General features: G+C 48.1%; 1 protein-coding gene across 2 annotated transcripts in view; it reads left to right on the top strand.

The window, feature by feature from the left end:
• The first annotated feature begins 3,265 nt into the window (after positions 1-3,265).
• Positions 3,266-19,700, top strand: part of ADI1 (acireductone dioxygenase 1) — a 149,614-nt gene continuing 133,179 nt past the window's right edge. For both annotated transcript variants that reach the window (XR_012379613.1, XM_025867693.2), the window contains exons 1-3: positions 3,266-3,440; positions 13,933-14,052; positions 19,297-19,476. Coding sequence is in view for 1 of the 2 variants with exons in the window: in XM_025867693.2 (XP_025723478.1) it covers positions 3,321-3,440; positions 13,933-14,052; positions 19,297-19,476 (420 nt within the window). In the remaining variant the exon portion in view is untranslated. The remainder of the gene's footprint in view (positions 3,441-13,932; positions 14,053-19,296; positions 19,477-19,700) is intronic.

Raw genomic sequence — 19,700 nt, 5'->3', positions numbered from 1 at the left:
TACACTTTAAAATGGTTGTTACTGAGGGACTGATCTATTTTTCTTGATTTTGCCTCTTGGCCTGCAAAGCCTGAAAGATCTACTCCCTGGGCCTTCGCAGAGGGAGCACCCACATCCTTCATGTCCCAGCATCTCGGGGCCCCTGGCCTTTTGCTCTGCCGTTGCCCTGCCCCGTTGGCTGGTGGGCCCCTGGGCCGGGAGCACTTCACAGAGCCGGGATGGAGAACGGTGCTCGCGGGCAGGGCTGCGGCCACGGAGACCATCTGTCTTTCAGAACAACTAAATAGATTCTTCCCGAGGTGCCTACTTTAGGGTGATAAATTCTGGTCGCAAAACGTATTTTTTGGCTGCTGCTGGCTATTCTTCTGGAAGGAGTAGTTCAATTTCAAAAGACTTCCTTCAAAGGAGCAATCCCGTGGGCCAGCAATGGTCATAGGAATATAATGAGTGCTGTTCTGATCTGAGTCAGCCTGCTTGAATGGGCTCTGGCTGCAAGCGCTGGGCTCCGTGACAATTCTTCAGGGCATCCCAATGGTCTTGCTTTTCCAAAGTTTTTTTTTTTTTTTTTTTTTTTTTTTACAATATAACACAGCTCCTTCTCTCCTCCCTAATAGGAAAAAGCAAGTCTGCTTAAGACGGAGGCCCCGCAAATGGTGATGCGTGATTGTCTGTGCCGAAGCCCCAGTGGGCACGGGAAGCACTGTCCCCATTCCAAGAAGCAGTCATTCCCCACTGGGAGGAGAGCAGCCTTGCTCCTTCCCTCGCTCTGTTGCCGGGGTAACGTCTGCAGGCTTTGAGGCTGGCTCCGGGCTCAAATCCCAGCCTTGCTCCTTTCTGGCCACGGGACCTCGAGCCAGTCACTGGAGCTGTGTGCGCCCCAGCTGTCTCGTCTTTAGTAGGTGGGTGGTAAGTCATGCCCACCTTGCTCGTAAGGCTGGATGAGACCACGCTCGGGAAGCCTTTGTAAGATTACCCAGCACACAGAGCTGTTATGTCCTAGGGCACGAGATCTGGTTTGCGTCAGGAGGGCAGTTGCAGTAACGCTGTGAAAACTCTGCAGTGTCCTCTTCACATCCTTTCCACGGTCATTCAGCAAACTTTCTTTTACTGCCCATACGAGGTCCCTGGAAGACTAATAAGACACACGCTGACCCCAAGACACAAGTTGTCATTGGCAATACAAATTCACTTGGGGCCGACAGTCCTAAGGTGGAGGCTGACATTAGTCAAACCAGTACACACCAGCACTAGTGTAACAGGGAGACCTCCCCAGAGGTGTAGGGAGGGGTCAGAGAAGGCCTCTGCAAGGAAGGGAGATCTAAGTTGAGAACAGAAGGGCACATAGGAGGACATTCAGGGCCAGATGCTGAGAAGCCCGAGTGTGTGGAGGGCAGAGAACAGGCGGGAGGGAGAGGGGCTGGGGAGGTGGTCAGGAGCCACGGCAGTCAGGAAAGGAGGGTTAAACAGACAAGTGACAAGATCCTGTTTGTATTTTTATTTACTTTTTATTATTTTTTAATTTTTTTAAGTAGGCTCTACGTCCCATGTAGAGCCCAATGAAGGGCTTGAACTCATGACCCTGAGATCATGACAAGCTGAGATGGAGTTGGCCACCCACCCGAGGGAGTCACCCAAGCACCCCCATTTGTATTTTTAAAATACATGCTCTGCAGAGAACCTGCAGTGGCGCACAAGTGGGAGCAGGGGTCCATTTCTCAAGTCAGTGTACCAGTCCGGAAAAGAGGGCAGAAGGAGCTGGGATGAAGTGAGTATATTTGTGTTGTTGCTATAGATTTGGTTGGATGCTTAAGGTAAGAGAGAGGAAACACAAAGCCCCTAGACTTTGGGATTTAGGCACTGGGTGGTTGGTGCGGCTGTTGACAGGGTTGGGAAAGGCTGGGGAGAGACCTGCCTGGACGTGCGGGGAATCGAGCTCTGCTTCGGCTGAGTTAGGTTTGACACGCTGATTCACCACGGAGATGGCCATGCCAAGTTAGACACCCGGCTGGGTCTCGAAGAGGTCCCGGCCGGAGATAGCTGTGGAAGTCACCGCGTATCCTGGACTACATGAGGTCACCTGGAGTGTGTGTGGACAGAAGACAGGACAGTCCACTTTGTGGTGATGCCAAGGAGAAGAACCAGGAGGGAGCTGGAGGCAGGTGAGAAGGAAGCGTTTTGGGAAGGGAGGGGGTAGCTGTGGGCAACAGCAGCTCAGACCAGAAGTGAGTGATCAGATGCAGCAACTCAGGGTCCTGGGTCACCTTGTGCGAGCAGTCTGCAGGGAGGGGTGAGCCCTGAAGCTTTACTGGTGGGGTGCGACCCCCATCAGAGACAAGGTCATGACGCCTTGTCATGAAGCACAGGAGAAGATGGGCAGTGACGTGGAAGGTGTCCCCCTGGGGGACAAGCAGCAGCCGGTCACGCATGTGAAGAGGGAGAGGTGGGACTGCAGCAGCGGACCCGACACGAAGTGTATGTGTGCTTCGGGTACCGTGCTCCCGGAGCTCGGAGTGGGCTGCGGGCTCCGGAATGTGCCGGCTTACTTCTGGTTTCAGTCCCATGGGCTTCCCAGTTACTTGATTCCCTGGAGAGGCTGTGCCGGATGGCGGGACGATCGCATCTTTGCTGGTTGATTGCTTTGAAAAAATGAACCTTTTTTTCCCTAATCTGCTAAACAGATGATCAATTCAAGGAACGGGAAGGGCAGGCTTGTTTTTCTTCCCCTAGAACATAACCCGTCATATGGTGAAGGGAGATGCAGAGCAGACTGTTGATACTGCAAAGATGGGGGGAAAGGAGGGGACCCGGTATTCCACCCTGAGCGACACCTGGGTCCTCTGTGGTGACGCGACCTGCCCTGAAGGCACGCTGTGCCCCACATGGGTGGCGTGGGTTCTTTGGTGGCACTTAATTTCCGTCCTCTAAAGTACAAATTGTTTAAGTTAGTATATTGCTTGTTTCACCAGATTGTCCTGGTCAATCACCAGATGGACCTCTGGACCCGCCTCCCCGCAGTTGCTCCCCATCTCCGTCCCGCCCCCTGTGCCCCCGCCCCCTGTGCCCCCGGCCTGCCGCCCCGCCCCACCCGGCCGCCCCGGGATAAGGGCCCTCCCCGCGCTGCGCGCTCCCTCTTCCTCCACCGCCTCCCGTAGCCGCCGGCCAGGGTCAGGGGCGGGGGCGGGGCGGGCGTGCAGGGCGGGGGCGGGGCGGGGGCGGGGCGGGCGTGCAGGGCGGGGGCAGGGCGGGCATGCAGGGCGGGGGCGGGGCGGGGCGGGGCAGGGCGGGCGTGCAGGGGTTGCTCGCGGCGCCCCGGGTCCGCCATGGTGGAGGCCTGGTACATGGACGAGTCCGCCGACGACCCGAGGCGGCCCCACCGCGCCGAGCCCAGCCGCCCGGTCGGCCTGGAGCAGCTGCGCCAGCTCGGGGTTCTTTATTGGAAGGTACGCAGGAGCGGGGGCACTGCCCCCATCGGGTCCCCAGTGCTCCCCGCACTCCCCGACTTGCAGCGAGGGGGGACCGCGGCCGGGACAGGGCCGGCGTTGGGGGGTGGGGAGTGGTGCTGCTCACGCTCAGTAGGGGGGTCGGTGGTCGGCGGCGCCCGGGGCCTGCGGCGCCGGGAAACCGCCACCTGGAGGCGGTGCGCATGCTCAGTAGGGGAGGCGGGTGGTCGGCGTCCGAGACGTACTGCGCTTGCCCGGCTCTAGGCGTTCCGGGCGCTGCGCGCATGCTCAGCGTTGTGGTCTGCGGCCTGGCCGCCCAGCGCCGGCTCTGCAGACGGGCGGGGGCGGGAGTCGGGCGCCCCAGATGGGCTCTGGGCCGGGGTGTGTGCTCTGACGCGGTGCCCCGGGGGGACGCGGCTGGGTTCACGCCGGGCACGTTATTAGTGGACCATGCGGGGCGAGAGCGGGGCGGGAGATCTTGGAGACCGTGCCCAGGAGCCCTATGCGGTGCCCTGTGGTGCGCCGGCCTCCTCTGCGGCGGCAGGTGCGCTCTCCGGCTGAGGTGCGCGCAGGGGTGCGCGGTGAGGGTCTGCTCGCGTGGGACCGCCCTCACCCCCATGCCGGCTGCAGGGCCCCCGCTGCCCGAGCCCGCTGCGATGTCCGCTCCCAAGGCGCTTGCTCCACCTGGGGCCAGAGCGCAGTGAACTTCGGTTTGCGCGGGGCCGCGCTTTGCCCCCGGGAGACAGGCTCAGAGAATGTTCCAGCCTAACAGCGCTTTAGACCTCATCTGGTCCCTCCTAGAGGAGAAGCGGGACAGTTTTCCATGCTACCTCTGGTTGAGTAGTGTTAACTTTTTTTCTTTAAAGGTTTCCCCTGCGTTATTTTTTTTAATCTTTTTTTTTTTTAAAGATTTATTTATTTATTTATTTGAGAGAGAGAGCGAGAGAGAGAGCACATGAGAGGGGGGGAGGGTCAGAGGGAGAAGCAGACTCCCCGCCGAGCAGGGAGCCCGATGTGGGACTCGATCCCGGGACTCCAGGATCACGACCTGAGCCGAAGGCAGTCGCTTAACCGACTGAGCCACCCAGGCGCCCTATTTTTTTTAATCTTTAAATTTTTTGTTATGTTAATCATCATACATTACATCATTAGTTCTTGATGTAGTGTTCCATGATTGTGCATAACACCCAGTGCTCCACGCAGAACGTGCCCTCTTTAACCCATCACCAGGCTAACCCATCCCCCACCCCCCTCCCCTCTAGAACCCTCAGTTTGTTTCTCAGAGTCCATCATCTCTCATGGTTCCTCTCCCCCTCCGACCTACTCCCCTTCATTCTTCCCCTCCTGCTATCTTCTTCTTTTTTTTTTCTTAACATATATTGCATTATTTGTTTCAGAAGTACAGATCTGTGATTCAACAGTCTTGCCCAATTCACAGTGCTCACCATAGCACATACCCTCCCCAATGTCTACCACCCAGCCACCCCATCCCTCCCACCCCCACCACTCCAGCAACCCTCAGTTTGTTTCCTGAGATTAAGAATTCCTCCTATCAGTGAGGTCATATGATACATGTCTTTCTCTGACTGACTTATTTCGCTCAGCATAACACCCTCCAGTTCCATCCACGTCGTTGCAAATGGCAAGTTCTCATTCCATTTGATGGCTGCATAATATTCCATTGTGTATATATACCACCTCTTTATCCATTCATCTGTCGATGGGCATCTTGGCTCTTTCCACAGTTTGGCAATTGTGGACATTCCTGCTATAAACATTGGGGTGCACGTACCCCCTTCGGAGCCTACATTTGTATCTTTGTGGTAAATACCCAGTAGTGCAATTGCTGGATCGTAGGGTAGCTCTATTTTCATCTGTTTAAGGAACCTCCATACTGTTTTCTGGAGGGGTTGCCCCAGCTTGCATTCCCACCAACAGTGTAGGAGGGTTCCCCATTCTCCGCATCCCTGCCAACATCTGTCGTTTCCCGACTTGTTAATTTTAGCCATTCTGACTGCTGTGAGGTGGTATCTCATTGAGGTTTTGATTTGGATTTCCCTGATGCCGAGCATTGTTGAGCATTTTTTCTTGGGTCTGTTGGCCATTTGGATGTCTTCTTTGGAAAAATGTCTGTTCCTGTCCTCTGCCCATTTCTTGATTGGATTATTTGTTCTTTGGGTGTTGAGTTTGATAAGTTCTTTTTAGATTTTGGATACTAGCCCTTTATCTGATATGTCATTTGCAAATATTTTCTCCCATTCTGGCGGTTATCTTTTGGTTTTGTGGACTGTTTCTTTTGCTGTGCAAAAGCTTTTGATCTTGATGAAATCCCAATAGTTCATTTTTGCCCTGGCTTCCCTTGCCTTTGGCGATGTTTCTAGGAAGAAGTTGCTGCGGCTGAGGTCGAAGAGGTTGTTGCCTGTGTTCTCCTTTAGGATTTTGATGGACTCCTGTCTCATATTTAGGTCTTTCAACCTTTTGGGTTCTATATTTTTGCATGTGGTGTAAGGAAGGTGGTCCAGTTTCATTTTTCTGCATGTGGCTGTCCAATTTTCCCAACACCATTTGTTGAAGAGAGTGTCTTTTTTCCATTGGACGTTCTTTCCTGCTTTGTCAAAGATTAGTTGACCATAGAGTGGAGGGTCCATTTCTGGGCTCTCTATTCTATTCCACTGATCTATGTGTCTGTTTTTGTGCCAGTACCATACTGTCTTGATGATGACAGCTTTGTAATAGAGCTGGAAGTCCGGAATTGTGATGCCGCCAGCTTTGCTTTTCTTTTTCAAGATTCCTCTGGCTATTCAGGGTCTCTTCTGGTTCCATACAAGTTTTAGGATTCTTTGTTCCAATTCTTGGAAAAAAGTGGATGGTATTTTGATGGAGATTGCATTGAATGTGTAGATTGCTCTAGGTAGCATTGACATCTTCACAATGTTGGTTCTTCCAAACCATGAGCATGGAACGTTTTTCCATTTCTTTGTGTCTTCTTCAATTTCTTTCATGAGTGTTTTATAGTGTTCTGAGTACAGATCCTTTGCCTCCTTGGTTAAATTTATTCCTAGGTATCTTATGGTTTTGGGTGCAATTGTAAATGGGATCGACTCCTTGATTTGTCTCTCTTCTGTCTTGTTGTTGGTGTATAGGAATGCCACTGATTTCTGTGCATTGATTTTATATCCTGCCACTTTCCTGAATTCCTGTATGAGTTCTAGCAGTTTGGGGTGGAGTCTTTTGGGTTTTCCACATACAGTATCATATCATCTGCAAAGAGTGAGAGTTTGACTTCCTCCCTGCCGATTAGGATGCCTTTGATTTCTTTTTGTTGTCTGATTGCTGTGGCTAGGACTTCTAATACTATGTTGAATAGCAGTGGTGAGAGTGGACATCCCTGCCACGTTCCTGACCTTAGGGGGAAAGCTCTCAGCTTTTCCCCATTGAGAATGATATTCGCTGTAGGTTTTTCATAGATGGCTTTTATGATATTGAGGCATGTACTCTCTATCCCTATACTCTGAAGAGTTTTGATCAAGAAAGGATGCTGTACTTTGTCAAATGCTTTTTCTGCATCTATTGAGAGGATCATATGATTCTTGTTCTTTCTTTTGTTAATGTATTGTATCACGTTGATTGATTTGCGGATGTTGAACCAACTTTGCTGCCCAGGGATAAATCCCACTTGGTCGTGGTGAATAATCCTTTTAATGTACTGTTGGATCCTATTGGCTAGTATTTTGGTGAGAATTTTTGCATCCATGTTCATCAAGGATATTGGTCTGTAATTCTCTTTTTTGATGGGGTCTTTGTCTGGTTTTGGGATCAAGGTAATGGTGCCTCATAAAACGAGTTTGGGTTTTCCTTCCGTTTCTATTTTTTGGAACAGTTTCAGGAGAATAGGTATTAATTCTTCTTTAAATGTCTGATAGAATTCCCCTGGGAAGCCGTCTGGCCCTGGGCTTTTGTTTGTTGGGAGATTTTTGATGACTGCTTCAATTTCCTTAGTGGTTATAGATCTGTTCAGGTTTTCTATTTCTTCCTGCTTCAATTTTGGTAGTTGATACCTCTCTAGGAATGCATCCATTTCTTCCAGGTTATCTAATTTGCTGGCATAGAGTTGCTCATAATATGTTCTTATAATTGTTTGTGTGTCGTGGTGTTGGTTGTGATCTCTCCTCTTTCATTCATGATTTTGTTGATATGGGTCATTCTCTTTTCTTTTTGATAAGCCTGGTTAGGGATTTATCGGTCTTGTTAATTCTTTCAAAGAACCAGCTCCTAGTTTCGTTGATCTGTTCTACTGTTCTTTTGGTTTCTATTTCATTGATTTCTGCTCTGATCTTTATGATTTCTCTTCTCCTGCTGGGTTTAGGGTTCATTTGCTGTTCTTTCTCCAGCTCCTTTAGGTGTAGGGATAGGTTGTGTATTTGAGACCTTTCTTGTTTCTTGAGAAAGGCTTGTATTGCTATATACTTTCCTCTCAGGACTGCCTTTGCTGTATCCCAAAGATTTTGAACAGTTGTGTTTTCATTTTCATTGGTTTCCATGAATTTTTTTAATTCTTCTTTTATTTCCTGGTTGACCCATTCATTCTTTAGTAGGATGCTCTTTAGCCTCCATGTATTTGAGTTCTTTCTGACTTTCCTCTTGTGATTGAGTTCTAGTTTCAAAGCATTGTGGTCTGAAAATATGCAGGGAATAATCCCAATCTTTTGGTAGCAGTTGAGACCTGATTTGTGACCTAGGATGTGATCTATTCTGGAGAATGTTCCATGGGCACTAGAGAAGAATCTGTACTCCGTTGCTTTGGGATGGAATGTTGTGAATATGTCTGTGAAGTCCATTTGGTCCCGTGTGTCATTTAAAGTCCTTATTTCCTTGTTGATCTTTTGCTTAGATGATCTGTCCATTTCAGTGAGGGGGGTGTTAAAGTCCCCCACTATTATTGTATTGTTTTCAATGTGTTTCTTCGCTTTTGTTATTATTTGCCTTCTATAATTGGCTGCTCCCATGTTAGGGGCATAGATATTTACAATTGTTAGATCTTTTTGTTGGATAGACCCTTTAAGTAGGATATAGTGTCCTTCCTCATCTCTTATTACAGTCTTTGTTTTAAAGTCTAATTTGTCTGATAGAAGGATTGCCACCCCAGCTTTCCTTTGGTGTCCATTAGCATGTTAAATGGTTTTCCAACCCCTCACTTTCATTCTGGGGGTGTCTTTGGGTCTAAAATGAGTCTCTTGCAGGCAGCATATTGATGGGTCTTGTTTTTTAATCCAATCTGATAGCCTGTGTCTTTTGATTGGGGCATTTAGCCCATTTACGTTCAGGGTAACTATTGAAAGATATGAATTCACTGCCATTGTATTGCCTGTAAGGTGACTGTTACTGTATATTGTCTGTGTTCCTTTCTGTTCTATGTTGCTTTTAGGCTCTCTTTTTGCTTAGAGGACCCCTTTCAATATTTCTTGTAGGGCTGGTTTCATGTTTGCAAATTCCTTTATTTTTTGTTTGTCCTGGAAGCTTTTTATCTCTCCTTCTATTTTCAATGACAGCCTAGCTGGATATAGTATTCTTGGCTGTATATTTTTCTCCTTTAGTGCTCTGAAGATATCATGCCAGTCCTTTCTGGCCTGCCAGGTCTCTGTGGATAGGTCTGTTGCCAATCTAATGTTTCTACCATTATAGGTTACATATCTCTTCTCCCGAGCTCCTTTCAAGATTTTCTCTTTGTCTCTGAGACTCGTAAGTTTTACTATTAGATGTCGGGGTGTTGACCTATTTTTATTGATTTTGAGAGGGGTTCTCTGTGCCTCCTGAATTTTGATGCCTGTTTCCTTCCCCACATTATGGAAGTTCTCTGCTATAATTTGCTCCAATATTCTTCCTGCCCCTCTCTCTTCTTCTTCTGTGATCCCAATTATTCTAATATTGTTTCGTCTTATCGTATTGCTTATGTCTCGAATTCTGCCCTTGTGATCCACTAGTTGCTTATCTCCCTTTTTCTCAGCTTCTTTATATTCCATCATTTGGTGTTCTACATCGCTAATTCTCTCTTCTGTCTCATTTATCCTAGCAGTTAGTGCCCCCATTTTTGATTGCATCTCATTAATAGCCTTTTTGATTTCGACTTGGTTGAATTTTAGTTCTTTTATTTCTCCAGGAAGGGTGTCTCTAATAACTTCCATGCTTTTTTCAAGCCCTGCTAGTATCTTTAAAATCATGATTCTGAACTCTAGGTCCGACATCATACCAGTGTCCATATTGAGTAGGTCCCTGGCAGAGGGCACTACCTCTTGTTCTTTTTGCTGAGGTGATTTTTTCCATCTTGTCATTTTGTCCAGAGAAGAATAGATGAATGAGAGAACAAAATGCTAACAGGTTAACAACGTACGCAGCAAATATACTCTAAACAAATCAGAAAAGACCTGAAACCAGGGGAAAAGAAAGGGAAAGAAAGAAAAAAGAAAGAGGAAAAAAAAAAGAAAAAGAAAAAGATAAAAACAAAGAAAAACAGAACAAAACAAAAAAACCAGAATATGATCAAATATGATCAGGCTAGTGCATAGATCAGTGCCACACACTAAAATTTGGGTGTATTTTGTTTTGTTAGAAGAAAGTGCCTCCTAAAATTTTAAAGAAAAAAGACATATATGTACAAAATAAGATTTGAAATAATGAAGGGATGGAATATGACTGTAAAGATGAAAATCATAAAAGATTTTATAAAAGGAATTGATAAGGTAAGAAGTTGTTTAAAAAAAGAAATAAGATTTAAAAAAAAAAGGGAGAGAATGTGATCAGGCAGGAGACTATAACAAAGCCATACACTAGTGATTTAGTGTATATTTTGATCTGTTTGAAGAAACTGTACCTCAAAATTTTAAAGAGAGTTACTTATATATATATATACCAAAAATAAGGTAACTACTATAAAGGGATAGAATATGACTCTAAAAATTAAAAACAAAAATGTATTTTTAAAAAAGGGATTGGTAAGATACTGGTTGAAAAAGGGAAAAAGAAAAATTAAAAAAAAAAACAGTTAAAAAATTAACTTTGAAACACTAATGAATCATGGTAAAAAAGCCATGAATTCTATGTGCAGTATTCCCCTAGCGCTGGAGTTCTCCCGTTCTCCTTGATCGGGAAACTTGGTCTTGGCTTGCTGGCTGTTCGTGCTGATCTTCTGGGGGTGGGGCCTGTTGCTGTGGTTTCCAAATGTCTTTGCCGGAGGCGGAATTGCCCCGCCCTTGTCGGTCCGGGCTAAGCAAGCTGCTCGGGTTTGCTCTGGGGAGCTTTTGTTCCCTGCAAGCTCTCGGTACAGCTTTGGAGGACCAGGGTGAAAATGGGGGCCTCCCAATCTCCACCCGGAGGAGCCGAGAAGTCGGGGCTCCGCTCCTCAGTGCACCCCCAGAGAAAAGCAGTCACTCCCGTGTCCCCGGTCTCCGGCCGCACTCCGTGCTCACCCGGCCTGTGACCGAGCGTTTCTATCTCTGGCACCCGACCCCGTGCGGAGTCTCCAAACCCAGCAGATCCCTGCGGTGCGCTCCCGCACTGCTCCTCCCTGGGGAGGAAGGGGAGTCTCCCCGGCTCTGCCGCTTGTTGGGTCCCTGCTGGAGGAGCAGTGGCCCGACTGGGCCGCAGATCACAGTTTATGGCCACCCCGAGCTGAGAGCCCGCGCCTCGGCTCCGTCTCTGCAGCCGGCTTCCCCGCTCCGATCCCTGGGAGCTCTGCCGCACTCAGGCACCCCCAGTCTTTCTGTGACCCCGAGGGTCCTGAGACCACACTGTCCCGGGAGGGTTCCACCCCCCGCTTAGCCACTGCAGCGACGTCCCTCCACGGAGCCAACTTCTAAAAGGTCCGATTTTGTGCTCCGCGGCTCTAGCACTTGCCAGAAGCGGCCGACGGAGGCCCCCTCCCCCGCCGTCTATCCTCCCGAATATCGCCTCGGATTCACTTCTCCGCACGTCCTACCTTCCAGAAAGTGGTCGCTTTTCTATTCAGAGAGTTGTTGCTACTCTTTTCTTGGATCTCCTGTTGAGTTCATAGGTGTTCAGAATGGTTTGATCCCTGTGCAGCTGAATTCCTGAGACCAGACGAAATCCACGTCTCCTGCCCCTCCGCCATCTTGCTCCGCCCCCTGCCTTATTTTTAAGTAGTCTCTACAGCCAACGTGAGGCTTGAACCCCCCGCAGACTCTACCGACTGAACCAGCCGGGCCCTCCAGTGTTAACTTTTTAGATAAAACTGCCACCGGTGCCTGGGTGGCTCAGTGGTGAAGCGTCTGCCTTCCGCTCATGTCGTGATCCCAGGGTCCTGGAATTGAGCTGCACAGTGGGCTCCCTGCTCAGTGGGGCTCCGCTTCTCTCTCTCCCGCTGCCCCTGCTTGTGCCCTCTCTGTTTCTCTCTTTCAAATAAAGTCTTTTAAAAAAAAGAAAGCTGCCAGTTATTTCATCAGCAAAAATGGGTTTATTTAGGAATAGCAGAGAATTGAAATCCAGTATAAGCAAACCACAGCAAAAACCATAGGCAAGTCCCTCTAATAAATGAACAATCTTTCATTAAAAAATGGGGGGTGGAATTGGGTGGGCTGTTACAACAAGTCCGCTGGACTAGTGGCTTCTCCTTAGCTGGGCTGTTGCTGGGCAGAGGAACTCTTCCTTGCTCATGCTGTGGTAAAGTGGCATCCACCTGCCAGGTGGGGCTTTTCCTGTTGGGTCAGCCCTTGACCCGCAGTGCTGGGTGTTAAGGGCTACCCCTGCTGGTCCCCTGGCTCCGTTGTAAACAGGGTTCCTTTTTGTTCACAGTGGGCGGAAATGAAGCCAGGGCTAGTCTTCTTCCAATTAAGAGGACTTCTCTACTAAACACTTAGATTTTGGGCCTGTGTTAATTTTTACAGATTATTGATCTTTTACTAGCCTAAGATTTAACACTTAACGTACTGGAAAGTACCATCTTTGAGGCAATCAAATGGTATATAATGTCTGTTATGACAGGGAAATAAATTTTGTTTTATCATAAAACTAATTTATCTGCAATCTAAACTATTAGAAGGGTCAAGTTACTGCCCTTTGGGGGTTTCATTCTGCTTTTTACAGTTTAAGAGGAAGAATAAGATACTGTTCAACTTGTGAATGTATCCAGAGGATAAAATACCACATTTTAAAAGGCATCTTTTAGTTATTCCATGGGGTCAGACCCAGTTCCTCCTACCTTCTAGTTCTGCTCTGGATAAGTCAAAGGGCTATCAAAATTAAATTATGTTTAGGGGTGCCCGCCTGGCCCAGTCGGTAGAGCATCCAACTCTTGGTCTCAGGATCATGAGTTCAAGCCCCATGTTGGGCATGGAGTATACTTAAATAAGTAAATAATGTTTATTGTGTGGTTTTCGTGTCCTTTGTATTTTTATATACTTCCTTCGTAATAACTTCTTGGTCAGTGGGAACAAATGGAGCATTTTTTCATATCTGGTATCAGTGACACAGCAGAGTGATAAAAAGCTCTGTCTCATACACATAATTTGAAGTTAGATTGTTTTAGTGTTGAGCAGTACAGTGCATATCATGAGGTGGATTTGATAATTTTGGGAGTCATCTTTGTAGAACTTAATGTGTTGATCAGTATTTTAAGATATTTTGGAGTTTGCTGTTCAGTAGTTGTGATAAAATGTGCATTTTATTGCAACATAATGCAAGATATGCTAAATTCATTGCCAATAGTTTGAAGTAGGAGTGCAGATAACTCTGGCTGGGGTCCTAGGGGTGTGCTTCATGACAAACGCGTTAGAATGGGACCTTGAAGCATAGATAGGGTTGTGATAAATGAAAATAACGAAGGAGATTTCTAGGTGTAGGAAGCTGTCAGGAGCAAGGATGTGGGGATGTGAGGCATCTTTTGGAGAGTAGCAAATAATCCTGTTTGGTTTAGAATGTAGATTTCTTTTAAAAAAAAATAGGTGATAGGGACAGAGGAGTAGAAAAGGCAACTGGGGCCACATGATGGAAGGCCTCTCATACCAGTGTAATGACCTTGGGTTTTATTTGTAGGCTTCCAGAGCATCAGTCATTTCAACCAAGGGAAACAGCTGACCAAAGAGATGCCATAGAGGGATCAGTTAGACCTGCAGAGGATTGGTGCTGGAGGAACAGGACTGGGGAGGAGGTGGGGTTGGTGACCTTGGACAGGCTTGGCCATGGATGTTTCACCTGGGCTCCTAGCAATGGGACTTGAATGGGGATGTAGAATCCCCCAGGAAGAACTGCTGGGGAGAAGGGAGTCAAGAATTAAGTACAACTGCCCTCTCCTTAGCTATAATGGAGAATTGGGAAACCCTCCAGAGAAATAGGGAAAAGAGGGGAAGGAAGGTTAGTTTGCAACTGACAGAGGACTGGATGATAAATTTGGAGTATAATCATGTTGGAGATCCAGAAAGAGAACATTTCTTTGTTTCCTTGCATTCCTGTGACCTCCTTTTTGTTGTTTAAACTCTCATAGTTGGATGCTGACAAATATGAGAATGATCCAGAATTAGAAAAGATCCGAAAAGAGAGAAACTATTCCTGGATGGACATAATAACCATATGCAAGGATAAACTACCAAATTATGAAGAAAAGGTAAGGCAACTCTGAATTCTTTGAAGAGGGGAATTGTTATATTCACTCTTACTAAACACAAGCTTCTTTGTTTTTTCTTTCTTTTTTTTTTTTTAAGATTTAATTATTTATTTGAGAGAGCATGCAGGTGGGGGGAGGAAGGGCAGAGGGCAAGGAAGAGAGAATCCCAAGTAGACTCCCTACTGAGCAGGAAGCCAGACATGGGGCTCCGTCTCACGACCCTGAGATCACAACCTGAGCTGAAATCAAGAGTTGGACATTCAACTGACTGAGCCATCCTTTTTCTAATTTCTTAACATGGTTGCTGAGGTCATGGACTTGCAGCCTTCTTTTTTAACATAGGTATTTAGTGCTGTAGATTTTCCCTAAATACTGCTTTAGTGGCATCACACAAATTTTGAATGATTTTCATTTTCATTCAGTTCAAAATACCTCCAAATAAATTTTTTTGATTTCTTCTTTGACCCATGTGGGTTTTTTGATATGTGTTAGTTTCCAATTATATGGGGACTTTTCCAGAGACTTTTCTTTTATGGCCTTCCAATTTAATTCCACTGTAATCAGAGAATATATTTTGTAAGACATGAATCCTTGTAAATATATTGAGGCAGTTTTAATGGGCCACAACATAGTTTATCTTCATGAATGCACCATGTGAGCCTGAGAAGAATGTGTATTCTGCTGTTGTTGGTTGACTCATTCTGTGAATTGGTGGTGCTATTCAACAACTCTTCCTTTCTGATTTTGTGCAAGCTGAACTTGTTGTTTATTGATGGGTGGTGTTGAAATCTCCAACTAAAATAGTGGATCATGTGTTCTTCTCATTCTGTTAGTTTTGCCTTGTGTATTTTGATGTTTGTTGTTAGGCGCATATATGTTCAGGATTGTCATGTCCTCTTAGAGATTTGACTGTTTTGTCATTACATGGTATCCATCTTTATCCCTGATGATTTTCCTTGTTCTGAAGTCTGTGTTGTCTGAAATTAATATAGCTCTCTGAGCTGTCTTTTGATTACTGTTAACATGGTGTATCTTTCTCCAAGTTTGCTTTTAACCTATTTGTGTCTTTATTTTAAAGTGGGATTCTCGGGGCACCTAGGTAGCTCAATCGCTTAATCGTCTGCCTTCAGCTCAGGTCATGATCCCAGGGTCCTGGGATTGAGCCCCATATTGGGCTCCCTGCTCAGGGGGGAGCCTGCTTCTCCCTCTGCCTCTTCCTGCTGCTCCCCCTGCTTGTGGTCTCTGTCTGTCAAATAAAGAAATAAAATCTTTAAATTCTGGCTCCAGTACTTACTAGCTATGTAACCTTGGGCTTCAGTTTCCGAAATGTGTGTCACATCCCTGTCTGGTTCTCATGCTTGCTTTGTCTCTGGAGACGGATTTTTTTCTTAACTTTTAGCATGCCCTGTTATTTTTGGCTAAAGCCAGAGTGTAGTGTCTGTTAAGAGGAACCAAGGCAAGTCGGCCTTTAGTGTGAGGGTTTGTGTTTCCTGGGTGGGAGTCCTGTTTGCTGTTGCTGGTGCCAGGGATTTGGTTTCTTCTAGTTTCCTTGTTTTTCTTCTCCCCTGGGGTCTTTGTTTCTCCAAGCACCCTTCCTCACATAGATTCTGTGTCTCATGGTCCTTCCAAAGCTTTAAGTCACTATTATTCTTCTGAAGCCCTGTTGTGCGGTAAGCTGTTGGGGAGGAAAAGTGCTTTGTGATTTCATGATTCAGTCTAGTTTTTAGTGGGCTTAGTTCTTCTGTTGTGGCCTTTTCATTCTCCCTTGAGGCTGGAGGGGGCTGGAGGTGGCCTTCTTGCAAGTCAGATAAGGCTCTGGTACAGTTGTTTTCCTGGGTGTACTGGCCTTTGGTATGCAGGATGTTCTCTGAGTATTTAAAAATGGCTACTTTTCCCCTCCCATTGCCTGTAACGTGAAAGGCTATTTCTGGGATCTTCATCATGAGAACCTGGTGGTGTTTCTAGATATAAAAGCCGCAGAACTGTGGGGCTCCCTTAATACTGGGCTCCCAGGAGATTTTCACTTTCAAGCTGGTGTACACTCAGCCTGCTGCAGTTTGCCAGGATGACCACTTGTATGTTGTATCAGTTTACCTGCTCCAGGAGGCTCTGCGTCCACCTCTCTAAGCTAAGGGTAGCATTTTATCCTGTGACCTCAGTCTTCTGATGGATCTAGGGAAAGTCACCCAGACTGTTCTTCCATCAGCTTGAATGTCTTCTGTGTGTGTTTCGGAGAAAAGAAACAGGCAGGTGTACCAACACATTGAACTAAGAACAAAAGCAGCACGAGAACAGGGACACTGCAAACATACACGCATGGTGTCATTGCTGTCAAATTATTCTTGCCAGTCAGAGCATGAGTGTTACAGTACCTTACAGGATGAAGTCATTTCTCACCAAATGCCCTAACGGGTCATGAATTCTCTCAGATTTAAATGGTGTGCTTTGCCATGAATTTTAGATTACCCATCTTCTTAGCAGCGCTTTTGTCTTTTTTTTTAATTTAATTTTCATTCTTTACTTTTTTTTAATGCACACAGGCGCACACGCATAAGAGAAAGAGAGAGAATGGGGAGAGGGAGAGAGAGAATCTTAAGCAGGCTCCACAGTAAGTGCAGAACCCTATGCGGGGCTCGATCTCACAACCCAGGATCATGACCTGAGCCGCAATCAAGAGTTGGACGTTCAGCTGACTGAGCCACCTAGGCGCCCCAGCAGTGCTTTGTCTTATTACATGGAAGCGGCTCATAGGCTGGTCGTGTTAGTAATTATATTCTCTCGTCACGCTAGTCCTCCAGAAGAGCTTTTCTCCTGGAAGAAAACTCCCTTGCTGCTGATACAGGCTTCTCTCTCTTGTTTCTCTGAAACAAACCTTTACTGTCTAATATGTTATGTTTGTTAGGTGTCCTCATGATTGAATTCAAGTGATGCATTTTTGGCAGGAATCCTACATAGAAGGTGTTGTGTCGGCTCAGTGCACCCCGTTGGGAGGCGTGTGGTGGCAGAGGACCCTTCCTGGCTGATAGGAAACTTGGTTAAGTTCGTGTTTATTGGGTTCTTCATTGTGAAGTTACCATTTCCCCCTCATAACTAGTAAGAAATTTGTGAAGCGTTACTTTGAGTCTGTAAACACCCTGTTTCTTCTCAAACTTTCACTCGGTGTTTGCAGTAAGTCTTGATGGTTCCTGCCTGAATCAGTCACCACTATCAGGAGGGTAGAAATGGTGACCTTCTAACTATCATCTAGTATTGAATTAGCCTCCGTCTGTAAAGAAAAGCTGCCCGTTCCTTCTGCTTACATCAGTGTGGGCTCACAGAGTCTTACTTGAATCATGGCATGCATGGATTACAGGCCAGTGAGTAATTTTGATGTTCGGATTGCCCCAGACTTGGCAAGTAGGAGCCTTTCTAAGTGGTTCCTGCCCTTTTGGCAGATCCCCATCATTTTCCTGAGCACCTCTTTACTTGCTGAATCCACCTGTGCCAGGAGCCTCCAGTTCCCCTGACCTCGCCCTGGAATCGGCCCCTCTTCCTGGTACCTGTCACTGGTACTTGGAAACCCAGATGGGAGTCCTCGTTGCTACTCAGGGGTCATTGCCCCAGGTCCTTTAAGCAGATGGGGCAGTGAATTCTGTGTCTGTGAGAGCGAGAGACATCGTTGGTTTGAGCTGATGCCTCTCATTCCAGTCAACGCCACAGGACTTTTTCTCACCCTCCCTCATTCAGTGCTTGCCCCTCTCTTGTCCCACCGTGAGGACCCCCCTGTCGCGTCCACATACGGACTCATTTCCCTCAGCACACATGCAGTAGTTTCGGCCTGGCTGCTATACCCGTCCATCGCAGAGGGCAGCCCTGCTGAGTGGGGTATGAGGGCGCTTTGCACGTCTTTCTCTCAGACTGAGGACGGAGTGAAGTGATACGGTCACAAGTTACTCAGGTCAGTATGGTTTAAGTTTTCCTTCCCACGCTTCTCTTATCCTATTTATGATTACGTAAAACACAACAAAGTTCTAAAATCTCAGCTTTGCCAGAAGGGCCATCCCCTTTCCCCGTCTTGACTGCACTGTTCCCACCGTCTGCCCGTCGACAGTGGTTGTATTCAGCATCTTGTTATGACGGTGCTCGTAGACCTCAGTATTCTGCCCCTCTCTGGTGTTTGGGCATCTGAGTTCTTTCCAGTGTTTTACACTACAGCAGAGAGTAACCTTGTGCAGATTTATATTTATGTTGTCGGAGGCGAATCTTCAGGGTCAGTTCCGGGAAGGGGATTGCTGGGTGCATGAGTAATGCAGACGTAGTTGGCTGGATCGTTCCCCTCCTGGGGGCCGTGACACCTGCGTCACCACAGCCTGCCAGCATTCAAGACGGGTGTTAATGTGCTGCTCTTATTGTAAGTGGCGATTTTCCAAATATTTAATGATTTTCCAGAAATGCGTAAACATTAAATAAGGAAAGCTTCAAACACACCTGCATGGGGGACAGAGAGCTGGGGAGATACTAACAGTGCGAGGAGAGACAGTTCGATGATGTCATCTTGGTAAGGGTACAGGGGTGGTTACTGTAAAATTCAACTATTCTCCATATTTGAACAATTTGATTATCAATTTTAGGGGGATAAGGACTTTTTTGAAAGACGAGATTTGAACAAATGGAAGGTGTTTGTTTATGGAAATGGTGACTGCCTTGCTCACATGTACACGTGGCTTCCGACCTGGTGTGATCTGTGTGATGGCTGTGTGTATGTGCGAGGCACGTGATGACCGCGCATGCGTTTGAGGCACATGACGGCTGCATGCGCACGTGAGGCGTGTGACAACCGTGTACGTGCGTAAGGTGCATGATGACCGCGCATGCGTGTGAGGCACCTGTCTGCGCGCGCGTGTAAGGCGCGTGCGAGGCACGTGAGACTGCCGTGCGTGGCGGAGGGGAGGAGTCCGGACGTGCGTGGGCGTCTGGACTGCGCCCCTGAGCCGTGTGAGGGCGAGCGCCCGCCTGTCCGGGCGCCTTCCCTCGACGGTCGCGGGGGAGGAGCCGGGGCCCTGAGCCGTTCCGTGTGGGGCGCTGCGGTGTGGCCGGCGCCCGGAAGTGCCGTGTCGCTGCTGGTCTGACGCGCTTCGACGGCTCGGGCCCCCGCCCCCGGGTACTTGTCACCTTCCCCGCTGGCGAGAGCGCCGCACGTCCTTCGTCTGGGGCGCCCGGGCGGGGCTCGGACCCGCGGCCTGAATCCGTGTCCGCCGCCCCCAGACGAAGATGTTCTATGAGGAGCACCTGCACCTGGACGACGAGATCCGCTACGTCCTGGACGGCGGCGGGTACTTCGACGTGCGCGACGAGGAGGACAAGTGGATCCGCATTTCCATGCAGAAGGGAGACCTGATAACTCTTCCCGCGGGGATCTATCACCGCTTCACGCCGGACGAGAGGGTACGCCCGTGGCTCAGGTTGAAGCGGCGCGTGCGCGGGCGTCGGGCGTGCGGGGCGTCGGGCGTGCGGGGCGTCCCGGGGGGCGGGCGGGGCGGCGGGCGGGCGGGGCGGGGGGGGGGCGGGGGGGGCGCGGGGGGCGGGCGGGGCGGGGGGGGGGGCGGGGTGGGGGGGGCGGGGGGGGCGTCCCGGGGGGCGTTCCCGGGGGGCGCGCGGGAAGCGGTGCG

This window comes from Callorhinus ursinus, unplaced genomic scaffold, assembly GCF_003265705.2.
Source record: "Callorhinus ursinus isolate GAN/ISIS: 27379988/994484 unplaced genomic scaffold, GSC_fseal_2.0 scaffold10, whole genome shotgun sequence".
Lineage (NCBI taxonomy): Eukaryota > Metazoa > Chordata > Mammalia > Carnivora > Otariidae > Callorhinus > Callorhinus ursinus.
Note: the sequence above shows the minus strand (reverse complement) of the source record. Positions and strands in the feature narration are given on the sequence as shown.